Here is a 19,043-nt window from a genome sequence, read left to right on the forward strand (position 1 = left end):
GTGCGTGTCACTGGGAGCAATCCGGACACTGCTACTTTCATTACCCTACTTTTAAATTTCAGCCCTAACTCCTGTTGGATCTCAATACTTGCTCGTTCTATGTCTTTGATACTGACGTGTACATCTTCTGGCTCACTCCCGTTCCACCGCAGGATGTTCTGCACCCTCTTCAGGGTTTCCTTTACTAGAGAGGCACGGTGGCACAGTGGTTAGCACTGCTGCCTCACAGCACCAGGGATCCGCGTTCAATTCCTGGCTTGTGTCTGTCTGTGTGGAGTTTGCAGCTTCTCCCGTGTCTGCGTGGGTTTCCTCCGGGTGCTCCGGTTTCTTCCCACAGTCCAAAGATGTGCGGGTTAGGTGGACTGGCCATGCTAAATTGCCCCTTTAGTGTCAGGGGGATTAGCTAGAATAAATGCATGGGGTTACAGGAATAGAGCTGGGTGGGATTGTGGTCAGTGCAGGCTCGATGGGCCGAATGGCCTCTTTCCGCACTGTATGATTCTATGTGGGCCTGGATTTTACGGGACAGCAGCAAGGCAACTCCAGCTTGTCTGTTTTTGGGAGCCCCGATCAGATTTTACCGCCCACTGTAATTCACTGCTTGCATTCAGCAGGGGTGGAGCTTCCACTTCTTTCATGGGTGAGATCCCAGCCCGACAACATCCCCACACCACCCCCCGGGTCCCCATCCTCCCCGCTCCCCGCCCCCACACACAGGATCTGTGGGCCATGCAGAGGGTCAGCTGGCCTTAAACAAAAAACAATCAGCAAAACTTTCACTTGTAACAAAAACAATCCTAATACACAGATATCGTGGTTATCCAACCAGCAATGGATCAGTTGGGAAGTATTGATTGAAAGGATGCTTTTATAGGTTTACCTACACCACAGGGACTGTAGCGATTCACCATCATCTTCACTCGGGGTAAGTAGAGATGGGCAATAAATGCTGCCCTAGCCAGTGACACCCACATCTCGTGAATGAATAAAAATAGAATCATCATAGAGTCCTACAGAGCAGGAGGCCATCATTCGGCCCATCAAGTCTATACCGACCACAATCCCACCTAGGCTCTACCCTCATTTACCCTAGCTAGTCTCTCTGATACTAGGGGCAATTTAGCACGGCCAATCCACCTAACCCGCACATCTTTGAACTGTGGGAGGAAACCGGAGCACACGGAGGAAACCCACGCAGACACAGAGAGAATGTGTAAACTCCGCACAGGCAGTGATCCAAGCCGGGAATCAAACCCGGGTCCCTGGCACTGAGGCAGCAGTGCTAAGCACTGGGCCACCGTGCCTTCCCTAGTCTTAAAATAATTGTGTGTGACCACCATTGGGTAATGTGTTAAAACTGAGCTAACCCAGGCTCTGCAGCTATAAGCAAACAGCACTATCCAATTGTGTTTGTTGTGAATAAATGTACACATTGTGACAGCAAAATAGTATTGGACCAGAAACAAAGGAATATTTCAATACAGAACCAAACAGTTACATTCTAAAATCGTGCAGTTTACAAAAAGGAATTTCCAAAACGCTAATATGAAGGTTGGAAAACTTACTTTAGCCAGAGGACTGCATGATGGTTGCTGTTGCCCACTCCTTAACCTGACCAATCATTACAGCCCAAGAACTGAGCATTATAATAACAGTTACAAATATACCTTCTTATCAGCCAATCAGCATCTTCAAGTCACACTATTAAAGTGCTACAATCAGCAATTTTTAAAAAAAGAAATCTGGAATCCCAGTTATTTGCTAAAATAATTAAGCCATAAAATTCCTGAGGCTGTATAAGGCTCTGGTCAGACCCCATTTGGAGTATTGTGAGCAATTTTGAGCCCTATATCCAAGGAAGGATGCGCTGGCCTTGGAAAGGGCCCAGAGGAGGTTCACAAAAATGATCCCTGGAATGAAGAGCTTGTTGTGTGAGGAACGGTTGAGGACTCTGGGTCTGTACTCGTTGGAGTTTAAAAGGATGAGGGGGGATTTTATTGAAACTTACAGGATACTGCGAGGCCTGGATAGGGGATGTTTCCACGAGTAGGAAAAACTAGAACCAGAGGGCACAACCTCAGGCTAAAGGGACGATTCTTTAAAACGGAGATGAGAAGGAATTTCTTCAGCCAGAGAGTGGTGAATCTGTGGAACTCTTTGCCGCAGAAGGATGTGAAGGCCGGGTCATTGAGTGTCTTTAAGACAGAGATAGATAGGTTCTTGGCTAATAAGTGGATTGGGGGTTATGGGGAAAAGGCAAGGGAATGGGGATGAGAAAAATATCAGCCATGATTGAATAGCGGAGCAGACTCGATGGGCTGAGTGGCCTAATTCTGCTCCTATGTCTTATGGTCTTAAGATTTAAAAACAGAAGGACTTTTACTCTACAAGGGTCAAACAAAGCAAACACTAAACACTATTTTAAATAATCTTCTGCACTCTAACACCCAGAGTAAAGATAAGTTAAACATGAATTAGCAAGTAAATTGTGGCGGATATTACACAAGTAAACCTTATTATCAGCCAATTGCTCTTCTCAACAACTTGCCTTTGTGCTCAAGTGTACGAACGTACCAAGATAGACTATCCAATTGAGAAAACAACACTCACACAACTATTCGCTTCCTGAATAAAGGACAATCCAGTGTAAAGGTTTCATATTCTCCACCTTCTCCACATACGTGTACCCCATACTTCTGAGAAACCTGCGTCAACAAAAACATATATTTGTGAATAAGTCTCTCAGAACAGAAACAATGCTGTGATATTCCTAGTGACTATACTGTGTCCTGATAAAACAGTTTTGTTTCTGTTGCCCTTACTGATACCTGTTCAAAAGTGAAACAACATTAATCTTGATGATCAGCATGTTTTTTCATTATTTCTATACAGCCTAGAGTGTTTTTTTTAAATACAAGAAGCACTGCACATCAATGGCATCACAGCACGGTAATACATTTTTCACTGCATCCAGTCTTCAAAACACTACTAATTATGAATATTTTAAAGAATAAGACTTGAACATTAAACATTTCTTTGTTATCAATATTCTCTATCATCTGGCCTAATCCTCTCATATAGTATGACAGCATAGAATGTGCAACTACTGGCTTATCTTGAATAGAAGCATGAAAAGATGAGATGGCTGTACTCCAACTGAGCTGGTTTCAACTCAAAATCAATCGGATTACTGAAGTAGTTGAGAATCACAGGAAAACCATAAACAGTAGGGGGTTGTTCTGATGCTCCTGCCATCAAGGGACAAATGCTTTCCATTTACTGTTATAAACAGGCCATATGCAAGGCGTCTTTGAAGACGCTTCCAGCAAATATCAGGCTTTCTGATTCAACTGCAAGTTACCAACCTGAGGTGGAAAGGTTTGGTTGGGAGCTTCCTTTATCCATTTTGGAAAGATGAAACCTCCGCCTCTTGGTAATACTTGTTACCCAGGAAGGATAGCAATTAGTTAGGTCAAGGTATAGTTTGAAAGAGGGTGGTGGGTGCCTGGAACGCTCTGCCAGTGCCTGTTGGAAGCAGGCACTTTAGCAACATTCAAGGTGTATCTTGAAAGACGCATGAACGGGAGGTGAACAGGAGGATAGAAACCGTGTCTGGGCAATAAGTAGAGGGTCTAAATAAGGAATAGGAATTGGTGCATGCTTGGAGGGCCAAAGGGCCTGTTCCAGTGCTGTACTGTTCTTTGTTCCTTAATGTCTCATCCTATAAGTTACTTAAACTGATGGTATTTGGCTTCCATCTCATGTAATGTAACAATCAAACCTAAGATGTCTTCATGTGCTATATCGATGCACAAGTGTCTCTGCACCACATTCTTGACCCTTTGACAACATCAACCAGCATATCCCAGCATGCTTTAGGCAGAGACTAAGCCAGATGGAAAACTTCATGTATTCCCTAAATACACTTTTTAATTGTTTTAATGTAATGCCGGAGTCACATTATTAAAGTGTTACGATGTTTTCTAAAAACAAACCTGGAATCCCAGTTATTTGCAAAAATAATTAAACCATAAGATTCCATGGTCTAAAACAGAAGGGTTTTTACTGTACAAGGATCAAACAAAGCAAACATTAAATACTATCTTAAATAATCTTCTATACTCTAACACCCAGAATAAAGATAAATTAAGCAAGGGTGGCACGGCGGCACAGTGGTTAGCACTGCTGCCTCACAGCGCCAGGGACCTGGGTTCAATTCCGGCCTTGGGTCACTGCCTGTGTGGAGTTTGCACGTTCTCCCCGTGTCTGCATGGATTTCCCCCGGGTGCTCCAGTTTCCTTACACAGTCCAAAGATGTGCGGGTTAGGTTGATTGGCCATGCTAAATCCACTGTAGTGTCAGGGGGATTATCAGGGTAAATGTGTGGGGTTACAGGAATAGGGCCTGGGTGGGATTGTGGCCGGTGCAGTCTTGATGGGCCAAATGGCCTCCTTCTGCACTGGAGGAATTCTATGATTCATGATGAATTAACAATCAAACTGCGGATGTATAAACTATAAAGTACGTATTAAATGACAGAAGTAACCAAGTCTGATCTTATTAATAGGCTCAGCAGTCCATTCAGTATATAGGGTATCAAACTGAGTCAAAGTTCTTCAAAACTCTGCCTCTCTTGTGAAGAAGCTCTTCTGCTTCTAGAGGGTTCACAGCCATCAGCAGCACACAATCGGCCTGGGTTCCGTGGGCACACTCTTCACCACAAATGGCACACGTCTGCAGAACCTCCTCAATTTGGTCTGGATGTTGTGGACCCACAAGGAGCAGGATCTTCAAATACCTTCACTGATCAGAAACAGGTGCAGCAACATCTGGATTTGGACTCTGTCCTCTTCAATGTGCCCAAACTGCAGAACTGAACTCATCAACTGCGATGACTAAGATTGGCTCGGCATCACTTTATATAACCTCAACCAGTTTCAGCCCACTGACGTGGGATCTGAAGCTCATCTCACAGTTAGGCAGGGCATCAAGGGTACATACTGTTGTAGCAAGCTTGAGTGATCATTCTGGAACAGGGTAGGATCAAAGCTAAAGAGCAGTGTCTCTGGCAAGGGACTAGGCTTCGACCTTGCCAATACCTGGTTGTAGGAAGCCTGGCTCATTCATTATGATGATGTCATAATGGTGGGTAATCTCAGATTGTACCAATCATCATGGAAACAAGAACAGAGCTGGAGAAGCAAGGTGAGCATGGATATCACACATACAAAAGGTCATCTCATACTCAGGGATAATATTGCCAAGGAGCAGCACACACATGAGGACTAGCAGATCCAAAAAATGAAATTTTGGAGCACATTATAATTGTTTTAGAAATTACTATTGAATTGGCTAAATATCGCTCTTACAGGTTTGAACTGTTTTGTTCACATATTCTATTCGGACTATATCTATTCATCCTGTTAAAACACACGTTATTACCAAACGTTGGGTAGGGGTAGTCCCCAGGTTCATTTGCAACTAGCAATCTGCTGGCTCCAAGTCATCCAGCAAACTAATCTTTGCAGACATGATCACCTTCTTCAAATGTTATTTCTTTTGTTCATGTTTCTGTTCTGAGTGATATCTGTAGCAGTGGTTTCAATGTTCTATGATATGAGTTAAGGCACTGATCTTGGAAGTGAATCATTTTTAACTTGGAAAGACACTTGACATGAGCTAATGGAAGTCCGAGACTGGAAATTTTACCTTTATTGCAACAGTAAATTTCTGCTCGTAAGGAAACTAACTTCAGCAGACTTACTCTGAATGCAGTTATACAAATACAGTAAAATTGGCCCAATGAGCAGCACCGGGAGAGGTCTGAGTGAGTGTACCTCTTTGAAAGATTTCATTGCTGTAATCTCCCATAAAACCACATGATCCCATGGAACACAAAAACCATGTTCCCAGGACAGAGCCACTTCTTTTTGACACAGACACCTTACCATGTAGTCAATTCCCACACAGTTAACTAGATAATTTTTTAAAAAATCTTCAATCATTCCAAATCTGAGAGTAAAAGAACAAAATTATAAATATTAGGATTTGTGTATGAGGATAAAACACTCACGGTGACTGAGAAGACGGTACCAAAGATAGGTCACCGAACCTTTTCCTATCTGACAGTCACATATTTCAGGATGATGTCGGAGAAGAGGTCTTAATCATAAAATCATAGAATCCCTACAGTGCAGAAGGCCCATCGAGTCTGCACCGACCCTCCAACGGAGTACCAGGCCCTATCCCTGTAACCCCACATATTTACCATGGCTAATCCCCCTAACATACACATCTTGGGACACTAAAGGGCAATTTACCATGGCCAATCAACTTAACCCACACAGGGAAGAAACCGGAGCACCCAGAGGAAACCCACGCAGACACGGGGAGAACATGCAAACTCCACATAGTCACCCAAGGCCAGAATTGAACCTGGATCCCGGGCGCAGTGTGATGCGGCAGTGCTAACCACTGTGCCGCTGTTAATGATTTGGTGTTGAAGCCCATTCAAAAGGAAGATATTGTCTGATTTTTCCGAACTCGCCCACCTGAGCCTCGTAAGATCCCACACAACGGGGTAAATGTTCCAGTCCCACTCGCCACAGGAATTGTTGCGGGCAGGACTGACAATTTGACGGACCATTGAAAGATTGACCTCGGGCGGGAATTTCCAGTCTCGGGGATGGAGGGAGGGACTGGAAAATCTTGCCCAACATTCTGATGAACTCAGGCAAGTTGAGTTCACTACACAGGACCCTGTCACAGATTCAGCAGCAGAAGTTCACTCAAAACAATTACAAATATTAGCTTACGCGGTTGAAAGCATTCTTAATTGTACAAACTATACAAGATCTCCCGAATTCATCCACCTGCCCCCTTCTCTATTTTGGAAGCAAATGTACCTGTTTGAGATGAGGTTCCATCTGATCCAATGTTTTCCCAAGGTGTTTCTCCGGATCGAGACCTGCCAAATAAAACAACAGTGTCTTAATCAAACATTCATAAAAGACACCAAAACAGAATACGCTGGAAAATCTCAGCAGGTCTGACAGCATCTTTGGAGAGAGAATAGAGCCAACGTTTCAAGTCTGGATGACCTTTAGTCACAGCTCAGGCAATTTTATTAATGGATTCTGCAACATTTTGTTCGACAAATAAAAAACCATTTTATTTATATGAAGAGTATGTAAAAGAGGACAATAAAGATTCATGAGCTAGACAGCAAAATAAGATGGCCTGGTCATCAGATTGAACATCACTGACTGTTGTCAGTCTGAATCACACTCAGGTAGGAACACAACATAACTCCAGATAAACTGTAATAAAGTGGAAATGCTAAAGCAAGTGACAGATTCATTTTTTTTTTTAAATAGAAAAAGCAAAAGGTGATGGAAGGATAATTATCTGATAGAGCAAAGAATGACATCTGGAAATAATCCCAGGTGGTGAAACCCATCAAGTTAAAGAAAGGGGACCAATTAAAGAAGAAGAACGGCTTTAATATAAAATGTTGCATCTTGCTATTAATATGCAGAGGAAAACATTTCATTTTATCAAATACACGCTGAGGAAAGTTTACAGATGCACCATAGAAAGCATCCTTTCTTGATGTATCATAGCTTGGTATGGCTCCTGCTCTGACCCAGACCGCAAGAAACTACAAAGGGTTCTGAATGTGGCCCAGCCCATCACGCAAACCAGCCTCCCATCCATTGACTCTGTCTACACTTCCCGCTGTCTTGGAAAAGCAGCCAACATAATCAAGGACCCCATGCACCCCGGACATTCTCTCTTCCACCTTCTTCTACACAGGAAAATAGGTTCTGTGTGGAGTTTGCACGTTCTCCCTGCGTCTGCATGGGTTTCCTTTGGGTGCTCCAGTTTCCTCCCACATCCAAAGATGTGCAGGTTAGGTGGATTGGCCATGCTAAATTGCCCATTAGTGTCAGGGGGATTCGCAGGGTGAATATGTGGGGTTATGGGGATAGGGCCTAGGTGGGATTGTTGTCGGTTCAGGCTCGATGGGCTGAACGGCCTCTTTCTGTACTGTAGGGATTTTATGAAGGCCAATTTTTCTCTGCTGCGATGAAGTTTGTGATTTTATAAATACTACCATAAGTTAACAATGAACGCTTGAGAAATCTCCAGCCAGAATAGAGGTATGTGCTAAGCATTATTTCTATTCAGCAAGAAAAAAAACAAAAGTTAAGAATATATATATAAAAAGGAACAATTCTGTCATAAAAAATTCCGTTTTTACAAGGAATGATATTTCATGTTATAATTTCATGCCCTGAATTTTGTTTTCGTAAAAGTTAATCTTACGAATGCCTTCATATAATCAGAGTTGATCTGTACGAACTCTGGTATGTTTAACCGTTCTGTCGGAGAAACTAACGCACGCACTGCAAAAGTTAAAATATACATGAAATCGCCGGTGCAGATGGATATAAAATTTTAAATGCTAGATGTGCCACAAAATCTATTACTGGAGCGTGGAACGCCATACCTCTTACAGGTCAGAGTGCAGAAAGTTTAAACAAGCTCCTTACAGGTGTAAAGCTTCTGACATCGCTCACTGTTTGTGGGAAATTCACATATTAAGTAGCTGATGTCTCTCTTTCACTGAGACTGCCTGCAGACTACGGGCCCGTTGACTCAGTTTGCTAAATAGTCAGTATGTGGTTCAGAATAATGCCAGCCCCAATTCCTTCTGAGTCGACTAGGGACCTGCCTCATTGCCCTGCCCGAGAGTGCAAAGGAAACATCTCAGGCTGAAGCTTGAGCAGACAGTGAGCCAAGGACCCACCTTCAGCCTTTGCAGGTGAATGGAAGAATGCATGCAGTTTGATGAAAGTAGACAGGCACTGAGATGAGGAAAGATGGTGAACCTGTGGAATTCTCTGCCACAGAAGGCTGTGGAGGACAAGTCACTGAATGCACTCAAGAAAGAGATGGATTTTTAAAAAATATTTTAATGGCATCAAGGAGTATGGGGGAAAAGCGGGAATATGGCATTGAGATCGTGAATCAGCCATGTTTGTATTCAATGGTGAAGCAGCCTCGAAGGACTTACCTCTAGTTTCTATATTCCTATGAAAGCTAGTTTTCATATTGCCTTGCCCAAAGTCATAAATGAAGCAATTTTATGTATTTGAATGACATTAGTAGCAGGAATCGGCAAATTCAGGCCTTCGAGCCTGCTCCGCCATTCAATCAGACCATGGCTGATCTCTCCCCGGTCTCAAATCCACCTCCCCACCTGATCCCCATATCCTTTATCCCTTTTTTATTCGAAATATCTCCTTCTTGAAACCATTCAATGATTCAGACTCCACCGCGCGATGGGGCAGCGAGTTCCACAAATTCACCACCCTCTGCGAGAAGTAATTCCTCCTCATCTCAGTTTTAAATCTACCGCCTCTCAACCTATACCTGTGGCCTCTTGTTCTAGATTGCCCCACAAGAGGAAACATTTGGTCTACATTTACTTTACCAATCCCTTTAAAAATTTTATATACCTCGATCAGATCCCCTCTCATCCTTTTAAACTCCAGCGAGTACAAAACCAAACTGTTTAATCTCTCCTCATACGTCAACCCTTTCATCCCCGGAACCAATCTGGTGAACCTCCTCTGAACTGCCTCCAATGCCGCAACATCCTTCCTCAAATAAGGAGACCAAAACTGGACACAATATTCCAGATGTGGTCTCACCAACACCCTATACAATTGCAACAACATTTCTCTACTTTTATACTCCAATCCTTTTGCAATAAATGCCAACATCCCATTTGCCTTTTTTATTACATGCCGCACCTGCATACCGACTTTCTGTGATTCATGTACATGGACACCCAGATCCTTCTACCTGTTTGCATTTTGAATCTGCTTTCCATATAGATAATAATTTGCCTTTTTATTTTTTTCTGCCAAAATGGACAACCTCACACTTATCCACATTAAACTCCACCTGCCAAATTTTGGCCCATTCTCCTATCCGTCTGTAAAATCACACTGGAATTGTTCAGAATTCTTCTTCAGAGTTGTGCAAATGGTTATAACAGTGGACAAATTTGAACCGCAAAATAACTTCCTTTGTGCTCGTCACAGTCGCAACTTTACATATAAGTAATGCATAGTAAAAAGATAAAACAGCAAAATTCCTGAAACATTATTTGGACAAAATTCTTCAAACAAAAGAATGAAAGAATGGACTGCGAATAGCCCAAAGCATGCATGCCACAAGCGACATGAAAAGCGAATAGGTTCAGAGCATTACTCCCTCATGTATATTAATACAGATGGATTAAACGTTCTATTTTTATTTGTTTTAAAAATTAATCCATTTACAAACTTGTTCCATTAGATATGAAGTGTCACTGAAACTTAGTTTTCAGAGCAATGGGAAGTAGAACTTAAAAATGTCAGAAAAAGCCTTTCTAATAATGAAATTAAAGCAGAGACACTGTCGGGAGAAAACTGAATGCACATCATCAGTGTAAACTGATCAGATTCAGAGCCCTTTGCAGCTCTCAGTGTAGAATGGGTCCAAGAACACAACAGTGACAGAAAGGATCCTTTACAGATTCTAGCGCATGTCCAATGAAAGAAACACAAAAGGAGATTCAAAGCATTGTGTAAAAATTTAATGTAAATATATTGTGTGGAAAGTAATCTTGAAACCCAGCGACCCGGTGGCACAGTGGGTTAACACTGCTGCCTCAGAGCACCAGAGACCTGGGTTCGATTCCCAGCTTGGGTCACTGTCTGTGTGAAGTCTGCACATTCTCCCCGTGTCTGCGTGGGTTTCCTCCGGGTGCTCCGGTTTCCTCCCACAGTCCAAAGCTGTGCGGGTTAGGTTGATTGGCCATGATAAATTGCCCCTAGTATCAGGGGTATTAGCAGGGAAAATGTGCAGGGTTATGGGAATAGGGTCTGGGTGGGATTGTGGTCAGTGTCGGCTTGATGGGCTGAATGGCCTCCTTCTGTACTGTAGGAATTCTATGGATTCTACGAATATAATTCATATTTGAAATCTACTCTGAAATTCTGAGCACAATTTCAGTTTTGTTATTTAATCTAACATGCAAACAAATTTCAGGCTTCATTTTGTCGAACTATCTTCAAGCAGCAACTGTCTGCCTGGCAAACACGCTCTGTAGCCTTTTGCTTAAGTTTAAGTTTATTTATTTGTGTCTCAAGGAGGCTTACATTAACATTGCAATGAAGTTACTGTGAAAATCCCCCAGTCGCCACACTCCGGCGCCAGTTCGGGTACAAGGAGGAAGAATTTAGCCCAGCCAATGCACCTAACCTGCACGTCTTTTAGACTGTGGGAGGAAACCGGAGCACCCGAAGGAAACCCACGCAGACACAGGGAGAACGTGCAAACTCCACAGAGACAGTGACCCATGCCGGGAATTGAACCTGGGTCCCTGGCGCTGTGAGGCCATGATGTAGAGTTGATGGACTGGGGTAAGCACAGTAAGAAGTCTCACAACACTAGGTTAAAGCCCAACAAGTTTATTTGGTAGCACAAGCCACAAGCTTTCGGAGCGCTGCTCCTTCATCAGGTGAGTGGGAGTTCTGTTCACAAATAGGGCATATAAAGACACAAACTCAATTTACAAAATAATGGTTGGAATGCGAGACACTTTAGCGGTCACAGGCATTCAGCCTCTGACCTTCAGGTAAGCGTTCTCCAAGGCAGCCTTCATGACACACGACAACGCAGAATCGCTGAGCAGAAACTGATAGCCAAGTTCCGCACACATGAGGACGGCCTCAACTGGGATCTTGGGTTCATGTCACACTATCTGTAACCTCCACGACTTGCCTGGGTGTGCAAAATCTCACTAACTGTCCTGGCTGGAGACAATACACATCTCTTTAACCTGTGCTTAACCCTCGCTCCACTCACATTGTTTGTACCTTTAAGACTTGATTACCTGTAAAGACTCGCATTCCAACCATTATTTTGTAAATTGAGTTTGTGTCTTTATATTGCCTGTTTGTGAACAGAACTCCCACTCATCTAAAGAAGGAGCAGTGCTCCGAAAGCTTGTGGCTTGTGCTACCAAATAAACCTGTTGGGCTTTAACCTAGTGTTGTGAGACTTCTTACTGTGCTGTGAGACAGCAATGCTAACCACTGTGCCACCGTGCTACCAAATGTGACGGAGCTTTCTACAGATGGAAGGGAATGACAATCTGGGAGTTTTGTACACTTCCAATTTGTCCTTTGCCCCTTAACCAACCGTCGCCCCAAAAACCTCATGATGCAAATTGTCACCAACAGACCAAAGTTTCCTCTTTAATTTAATCACTTATTTAATATGCACTCACGGACTTTAACAATCCCTAACTACAAGAATTCTTAAATAGAGCCTTGCAACTATACATCGTCTTAAGAAAGTTTCATAGAAACTATAAGCAGGTGTAGGCCATTTGGTCCTTTGAGCCAAATTGTACAGGGAAGGTCATGTCTCACCAACTTGATTGAGCTTTTTTTGAAGAGGTGACAAAGATAATTCATGAAGCTGTGGATGCAGTTTATATGGACTTTAGTAAGGCGTTTGACAAGGACCCACATGGCAGACTGGTATAAAAACTGAAATCACATGGGATTCGGGGTGGGCTGGTTAGATGGATACAGAACTGGCTTGGTTATAGAAGACAGAGAGTAGCGGTGGAAGGGTATTTTTCAGAATGGAGATCTGTAGCTAGTGGTGTTCTGCAGGGATTAGTGCTGGGACCTCTGTTGTTTGTAGTATATATAAATGATCTGGAGGAAAATGTGGGGGTATCTGATTAGTAAGTTTGGGGATGGCACGAAGATTGGTGGAGTTGCTGATAGTGCTAAGGATTGTCAGAGGATACAACAGGATATAGATAGATTGGATACTTGGGCACAGAAATGGCAGATTTAATCTGGACAAATGTGAGGTGATGCATTTTGGAGGAACAAATTTGGGTGTAAATTATACTGTAATTGGCAGAACCTTTAGGAACATTAACATACAGAGGGATCTGGGCATGCAGGTCCACAGTTCTCTAAAAGTGGTAACACAGGTGGCCAAGGTGATTAAGAAGGCATATGGCATGTTTGCCCGCATCAGCTGGGACACTGAGTACAGGAGTTGGGAAATCATGTTGGAGCTATATAAATCCTTGGTTAGGCTGCATTCGGAGTATTGCGTGCAGTTCTGGTCACCACACTACCAGAAGGATGTGGAAGCTTTGGAGAGAATACAAAGAAGGTTCACCAGGATGCTGCCTGGTCTCGAGGGTGCTGACTATGAGGAGAGGTTGAACAAACTAGGATTGTTTTCACTGGAAAGATGGAGGCTGAGGGGAGATCTGATAGAGGTCTACAAAAATATCAGAGGCACAGACAGGGTGGATAGTCAGAGGCTTTTCCCAGGGTGGAAGTGTCAATTACAAGTAGGCACAGAAAAGCTGTGTGAAGAGAATAAGAGTTTAAAACAGACAAAAGCTCCGGTTTCCTCCCACACTCCAAAGATGTGCGGGTTAGGTTGATTGGCCACGCTAAATTGCTCGAGTTATATGTATGTTAACATACACAGAATAGTGCAAATAAAATTGGTGTACTGGAGGAAATTGCTCGAGGAAGAATGATACATTACCTTAACTGAGATACAGCTTAAGCCAGAGTAGGAGATAGAGAGTAGAAAAAATGGTGGAGAGATAGCGGGCAAAGATTTCATTACAGCATAATGACAGGTTCCTGATCCCAAAACCGGGCTAAATCCCAGATCGGGAAGTGGGAGCCTCTGGTAATAGGAGCCTGGAACCGATTTTTGTGGAGTTGACCGATTTAGTGTTTGTCCAGGGGCTCAGTCCAATTACTGTTGGTGGGCAGACTCACGAGTCTGGAGGGCCATAGAAAGCCAATGGGCACTGACAGACCAACCACCTGTCTGTAAGAAATGGGATGTATTGATATTGGTGGATGAAAGAGAGGGTGCCGCAAGACGGAGGTGCACTCTGACAGTTTTTTAAAGCCTTAAAATTATAGAGGATACAAAGGATTCTAGAATCCCTGCAGTGCAGAAGGAGGCCATTCAGCACATTGAACCTGCACTGACAACAACCTCACCCAGGCCCTATCCCCGTAACCCCTCATATTTACCTTGCTAATCTCCCTGACACTAATGGTCAATTTAGAATGGCCAATCAGCCTAACCTGCATTAAATTGTAGATTGGAGCACAGAGCACCTCCATTCCATCCTTCAGCTAGGCTGTGGGGATTTTAATTAGCTTCCTGCCACTTGCAAGTGGGGTAGCTATTACACCTTTCCACCTCGACACATACCCCCCTCCCAATCTGCATCGCACCCTCCAATGTATTCCACAACACCACGCAAGAACACTTCAGAATATTTCTGTATTTAATTGTGTTGTCAGAAAACCATTGGTATTTCTCAACAGACGCAGAAACAATTGAAATGCAAGAGGCAAGTTGGAACAGTATCTGTGACCACAACCAAAGTAAGAAGTCTCACAACACCAGGTTAAAGTCCAACAGGTTTATTTGGTAGCAAATACCATAAGCTTTCGGAGCGCTGCTCCTTCGTCAGATGGAGTGGAAATGTCAGATGGAATGGAAATTTCCACTCCATCTGACGAAGGAGCTGTGCTCCGAAAGCTTATGGTATTTGCTACCAAATAAACCTGTTGGACTTTAACCTGGTGTTGTGAGACTTCTTACTGTGTTCACCCCAGTCCAACGCCGGCATCTCCACATCATGACCACAACCAAAGAAAGGGAAGAAGCTCCCGGAAATACTGTCAACAAAACAAGGTAGAGCATGATGCAACTGAAATAATAACAGCACTTCTGACCTTAGAAACAGTAATGATAAAAATTCTAATGAATAAAACAGTGAATGTGTTGTAAATCTATTAGAACATAGAACATAGAACATAGAAAGCCACAGCACAAACAGGCCCTTCGGCCCACAAGTTGCGCCGATCACATCCCCACCTCTAGGCCTATCTATAGCCCTCAATCCCATTAAATCCCATGTACTCATCCAGAAGTCTCTTCTAAGACCCCAACGAGTTTGCCTCCACCACCACCGACGTCAGCCGATTCCACTCACCCACCACCCTCTGAGTGAAAAACTTACCCCTGACATCTCCTCTGTACCTACCCCCCAGCACCTTAAACCTGTGTCCTCTCGTAGCAACCATTTCAGCCCTTGGAAATAGCCTCTGAGAGTCTACCCTATCCAGACCTCTCAACATCTTGTAAACCTCTATCAGGTCACCTCTCATCCTTCGTCTCTCCAGGGAGAAGAGACCAAGCTCCCTCAACCTATCCTCATAAGGCATGCCCCCCAATCCAGGCAACATCCTTGTAAATCTCCTCTGCACCCTTTCAATGGCTTCAACATCTTTCCTGTAATGAGGTGACCAGAACTGCGCGCAGTACTCCAAGTGGGGTCTAACCAGGGTCCTATAAAGCTGCAGCATTATCTCCCGACTCCTAAACTCAATCCCTCGATTAATGAAGGCCAGTACGCCGTACGCCTTCTTGACCGCATCCTCCACCTGCGAGGCCGATTTAAGAGTCCTATGGACCCGGACCCCAAGGTCCTTCTGATCCTCTACACTGCTAAGAATGGTACCCTTCATATTATACTGCTGCTTCATCCCATTGGATCTGCCAAAATGGATCACCACACACTTATCCGGGTTGAAGTCCATCTGCCACTTCTCCGCCCAGTCTTGCATTCTATCTATGTCTCGCTGCAACTTCTGACATCCCTCCAAACTATCCACAACACCACCTACCTTGGTGTCGTCAGCAAACTTACCAACCCATCCCTCCACTTCCTCATCCAGGTCATTTATGAAAATGACAAACAGCAAGGGTCCCAGAACAGATCCCTGGGGCACTCCACTGGTCACTGACCTCCATGCAGAGAAAGACCCCTCCACAGCCACTCTCTGCCTTCTGCAGGCAAGCCAGTTCTGGATCCACAAGGCAACAGCCCCTTGGATCCCATGCCCTCTCACTTTCTCAAGAAGTCTTGCATGGGGGACCTTATCGAACGCCTTGCTGAAGTCCATATAGACCACATCCACCGCTCTTCCTTCGTCAATGTGTTTGGTCACATTTTCAAAGAACTCAACCAGGCTCGTAAGGCACGACCTGCCCTTGACAAAGCCGTGCTGACTACTTTTGATCATACTAAACTTCTCTAGATGATCATAAATCCTGTCTCTCAGGATCCTCTCCATCAACTTACCAACCACTGAGGTTAGACTCACCGGTCGGTAATTTCCCGGGCTGTCCCTGTTCCCTTTCTTGAATATAGGGACCACATCTGCAATCCTCCAATCCTCCGGAACCTCTCCCGTCTCCATCGACGATGCAAAGATCATCGCCAAAGGCTCCGCAATCTCCTCCCTCGCCTCCCACAGTAACCTGGGGTACATCCCATCCGGTCCCGGCGACTTACCAACCTTGATGCCATTCAATAGTTCCAACACATCCTCTTTCTTTCTGTCCACATGCTCGATCCTTTCTGTCCACCGCAAACCAGCAGTACAACCACCCAGATCCCTTTCCACCGTGAATACCGAGGTAAAGTATTCATTAAGCACCTCCGCCATTTCTAACGGTTCCGCACAAACTTTTCCCCCTTCACCTTTTAAGGGTCCTATGCCTTCACATCTCATCCTTTTACTCTTGACATATTTGTAGAAAGCCTTGGGATTCTCCTTAATCTTACCCGCCAAGGCCTTCTCATGACCCCTTCTCGCTCTCCTAATTTCCTTCTTAAGCTCCTTCCTACATCCCGTATACTCCTCTAAATCCTTAACACCTCCTAGCTCCCTGAACCTTCTGTACGCCTCTCTTTTCTTATTCACCAGGTTCATCACAACCTTCGTGCACCACGGTTCCCGTACCCTACCAACACCCCCCTGTCTCATCGGAACGTTGTCATGCAGAGCTCCAGACAAACATTCCTTGAAAATCCTCCACTTTCCTTCGGTACTTTTCCCCAAGAATGCCTCCTTCCAATTTACCCGTCTAATTTCCTCCCTGATGACACTGTATTTCCCTTTACTCCAGAGAAACACTTTCCTAGCCTGCCTGATCCTATCTCTTTCCAATGCTATCGTGAAGGAGATAGAATTATGATCGCTATCCCCAAGATGCTCACCCACCGAGAGATCCTCCACCTGTCCAGGTTCATTAGCCAGCACCAGATCAAGTACAGCCTCTCCTCTAGTAGGCTTATCCACATACTGTGTCAGGAAACTCTCCTGGACACACCTAACAAACTCCTCTCCATCCAAACCCCTAGCCCTAGGGATATTCCAATCTATGTTTGGGAAATTAAAATCTCCCATCACGACAACTCTGTTATTCCTACATCTCTCCAGGATCTGTTTCCCCATCTGCTCCTCAACATCTCTGTTACTATTGGGCGGCCTATAGAAAACACCCAGCAACGTTACCGACCCCTTCCTGTTCCTAACCTCCACCCACAGAGACTCCGTAGTCAATCCCTCCACGGCGTCCACCTTCTCTACAGCCGTGACACTATCCCTGATCAACAGTGCCACTCCCCCCCCTCTCTTGCCTCCCTCCCTGTCCTTCCTGAAACATCTAAAACCCGGCACCTGAAGCACCCAGTCCTGTCCCTGAGACATCCAAGTCTCCGTAATGGCCACCACATCACAATTCGAAGCAGCAATCCACGCTCTAAGCTCATCCACTTTATTCACAACACTCCTGGCATTAAAATAGACACATCTCAGACCTTCAGCCTGAGCACTTCCCTTCTCCATCACTCGTCTAACCTCCCTCTTACCCTGTTTACATTCCTTATCTATTTGCGAGCTAACCTCCTCGCTCTCAGTCCCCTCATTCCGATTCCCTCCCCCCAACCTTTCTAGTTTAAAGTCTCTCCAGTAGCCTTAGCCAACCTTCCCGCCAGGATATTGGTCCCCCTGGGATTCAAGTGCCACCCGTCTTTTTTAAACAGGTCACACCTGCCCCTAAAGAGGTCCCAATGATCCAAGTACCCAAATCCTTGTCCCTTGCTCCAGTCCCTCAGCCACGCATTCATTCTCCACCGATTCCTGTTCTCACTCTCCCGCGGCACAGGCAGCAATCCCGAGATTACTACCTTTGCATTCCTCTTTCTCAGCTGTCTACCTAACTCCCTATATTCTCTTTTCATGACCCCTTCCCTCTTCCTACCTATGTCAGCAGTACCTATATGCATCACGACCTTCGGCTCCTCTCCCTCCCCCTTCAGGATTTCTGGGACTCGACCAGAGACATCCCGGACCCCTGCACCAGGGAGGCAAACCACCATCCGAGAGTCCCGTCTGTGTCCGCAAAAACGCCTATCTGACCCCCTCACCGTAGAGTCCCCAATTAGCACTACCCTCCTTTCCTTACCCTTTTGCACTACTGGGCCAGGCTCAGCTCCAGAGACACTGCCACCGCTGCTTCCCCCAGGTGGGCTGTCCACCCCAGTAGTATTCAGACAGGAGTACTTATTATTAAGGGGCACATCCACCGGGGTGCTCACCATCAACTGAGCTTTCTCCTTCCTCACTGTTACCCAGTTACCCTCCTCCCGTGGTCCCGGTGTGACCACCTGCCGATAGCTCCTGTCAATGACCTCCTCACTATCCCTAACCCGGCGAAGGTCCTCGAGCTGCAATTCCAGTTCCCTAACATGGTCCCTTAGGAACCGCAGCTCAACACACCCAGCACAGATATGGTCGTCCGGGAGGCTAGGAGCCTCCAGGACCTCCCACATCCTACATTGGGAACAACATACTGGCCTCACCCTCATAATTGCCCCTTTAAACACACAGGGAAAAAAAAGTGAATGAAAATTTTAAACTTACCTTTCCTCCTCCTGTTTTCTCCAAAGCCCTGCTCTCACTGGGTCTTTTTTTTTAGGTTAGAGGAGGAGGGAGGGTGGGATACTCTACAAGTGTAGAGTATCGGGATTCCTCTCTGTTCCAATTTATTGGGGA

The 19,043-nt window shown here is 44.8% G+C and overlaps 1 protein-coding gene across 2 annotated transcripts in view; it reads right to left on the bottom strand.

Moving 5' to 3' along the window:
• Positions 1 to 19,043, bottom strand: part of dph6 (diphthamine biosynthesis 6) — a 251,929-nt gene that overhangs the window by 127,242 nt on the left and 105,644 nt on the right. For both annotated transcript variants that reach the window (XR_013499972.1, XM_078233271.1), the window contains exons 6-7: positions 6,906 to 6,967; positions 2,611 to 2,705 (exon numbers count right to left, since the gene is read on the bottom strand). Coding sequence is in view for 1 of the 2 variants with exons in the window: in XM_078233271.1 (XP_078089397.1) it covers positions 2,611 to 2,705; positions 6,906 to 6,967 (157 nt within the window). In the remaining variant the exon portion in view is untranslated. The remainder of the gene's footprint in view (positions 1 to 2,610; positions 2,706 to 6,905; positions 6,968 to 19,043) is intronic.

This window comes from Mustelus asterias, chromosome 18 (assembly GCF_964213995.1).
Source record: "Mustelus asterias chromosome 18, sMusAst1.hap1.1, whole genome shotgun sequence".
In the NCBI taxonomy this organism is placed as follows: domain Eukaryota; kingdom Metazoa; phylum Chordata; class Chondrichthyes; order Carcharhiniformes; family Triakidae; genus Mustelus; species Mustelus asterias.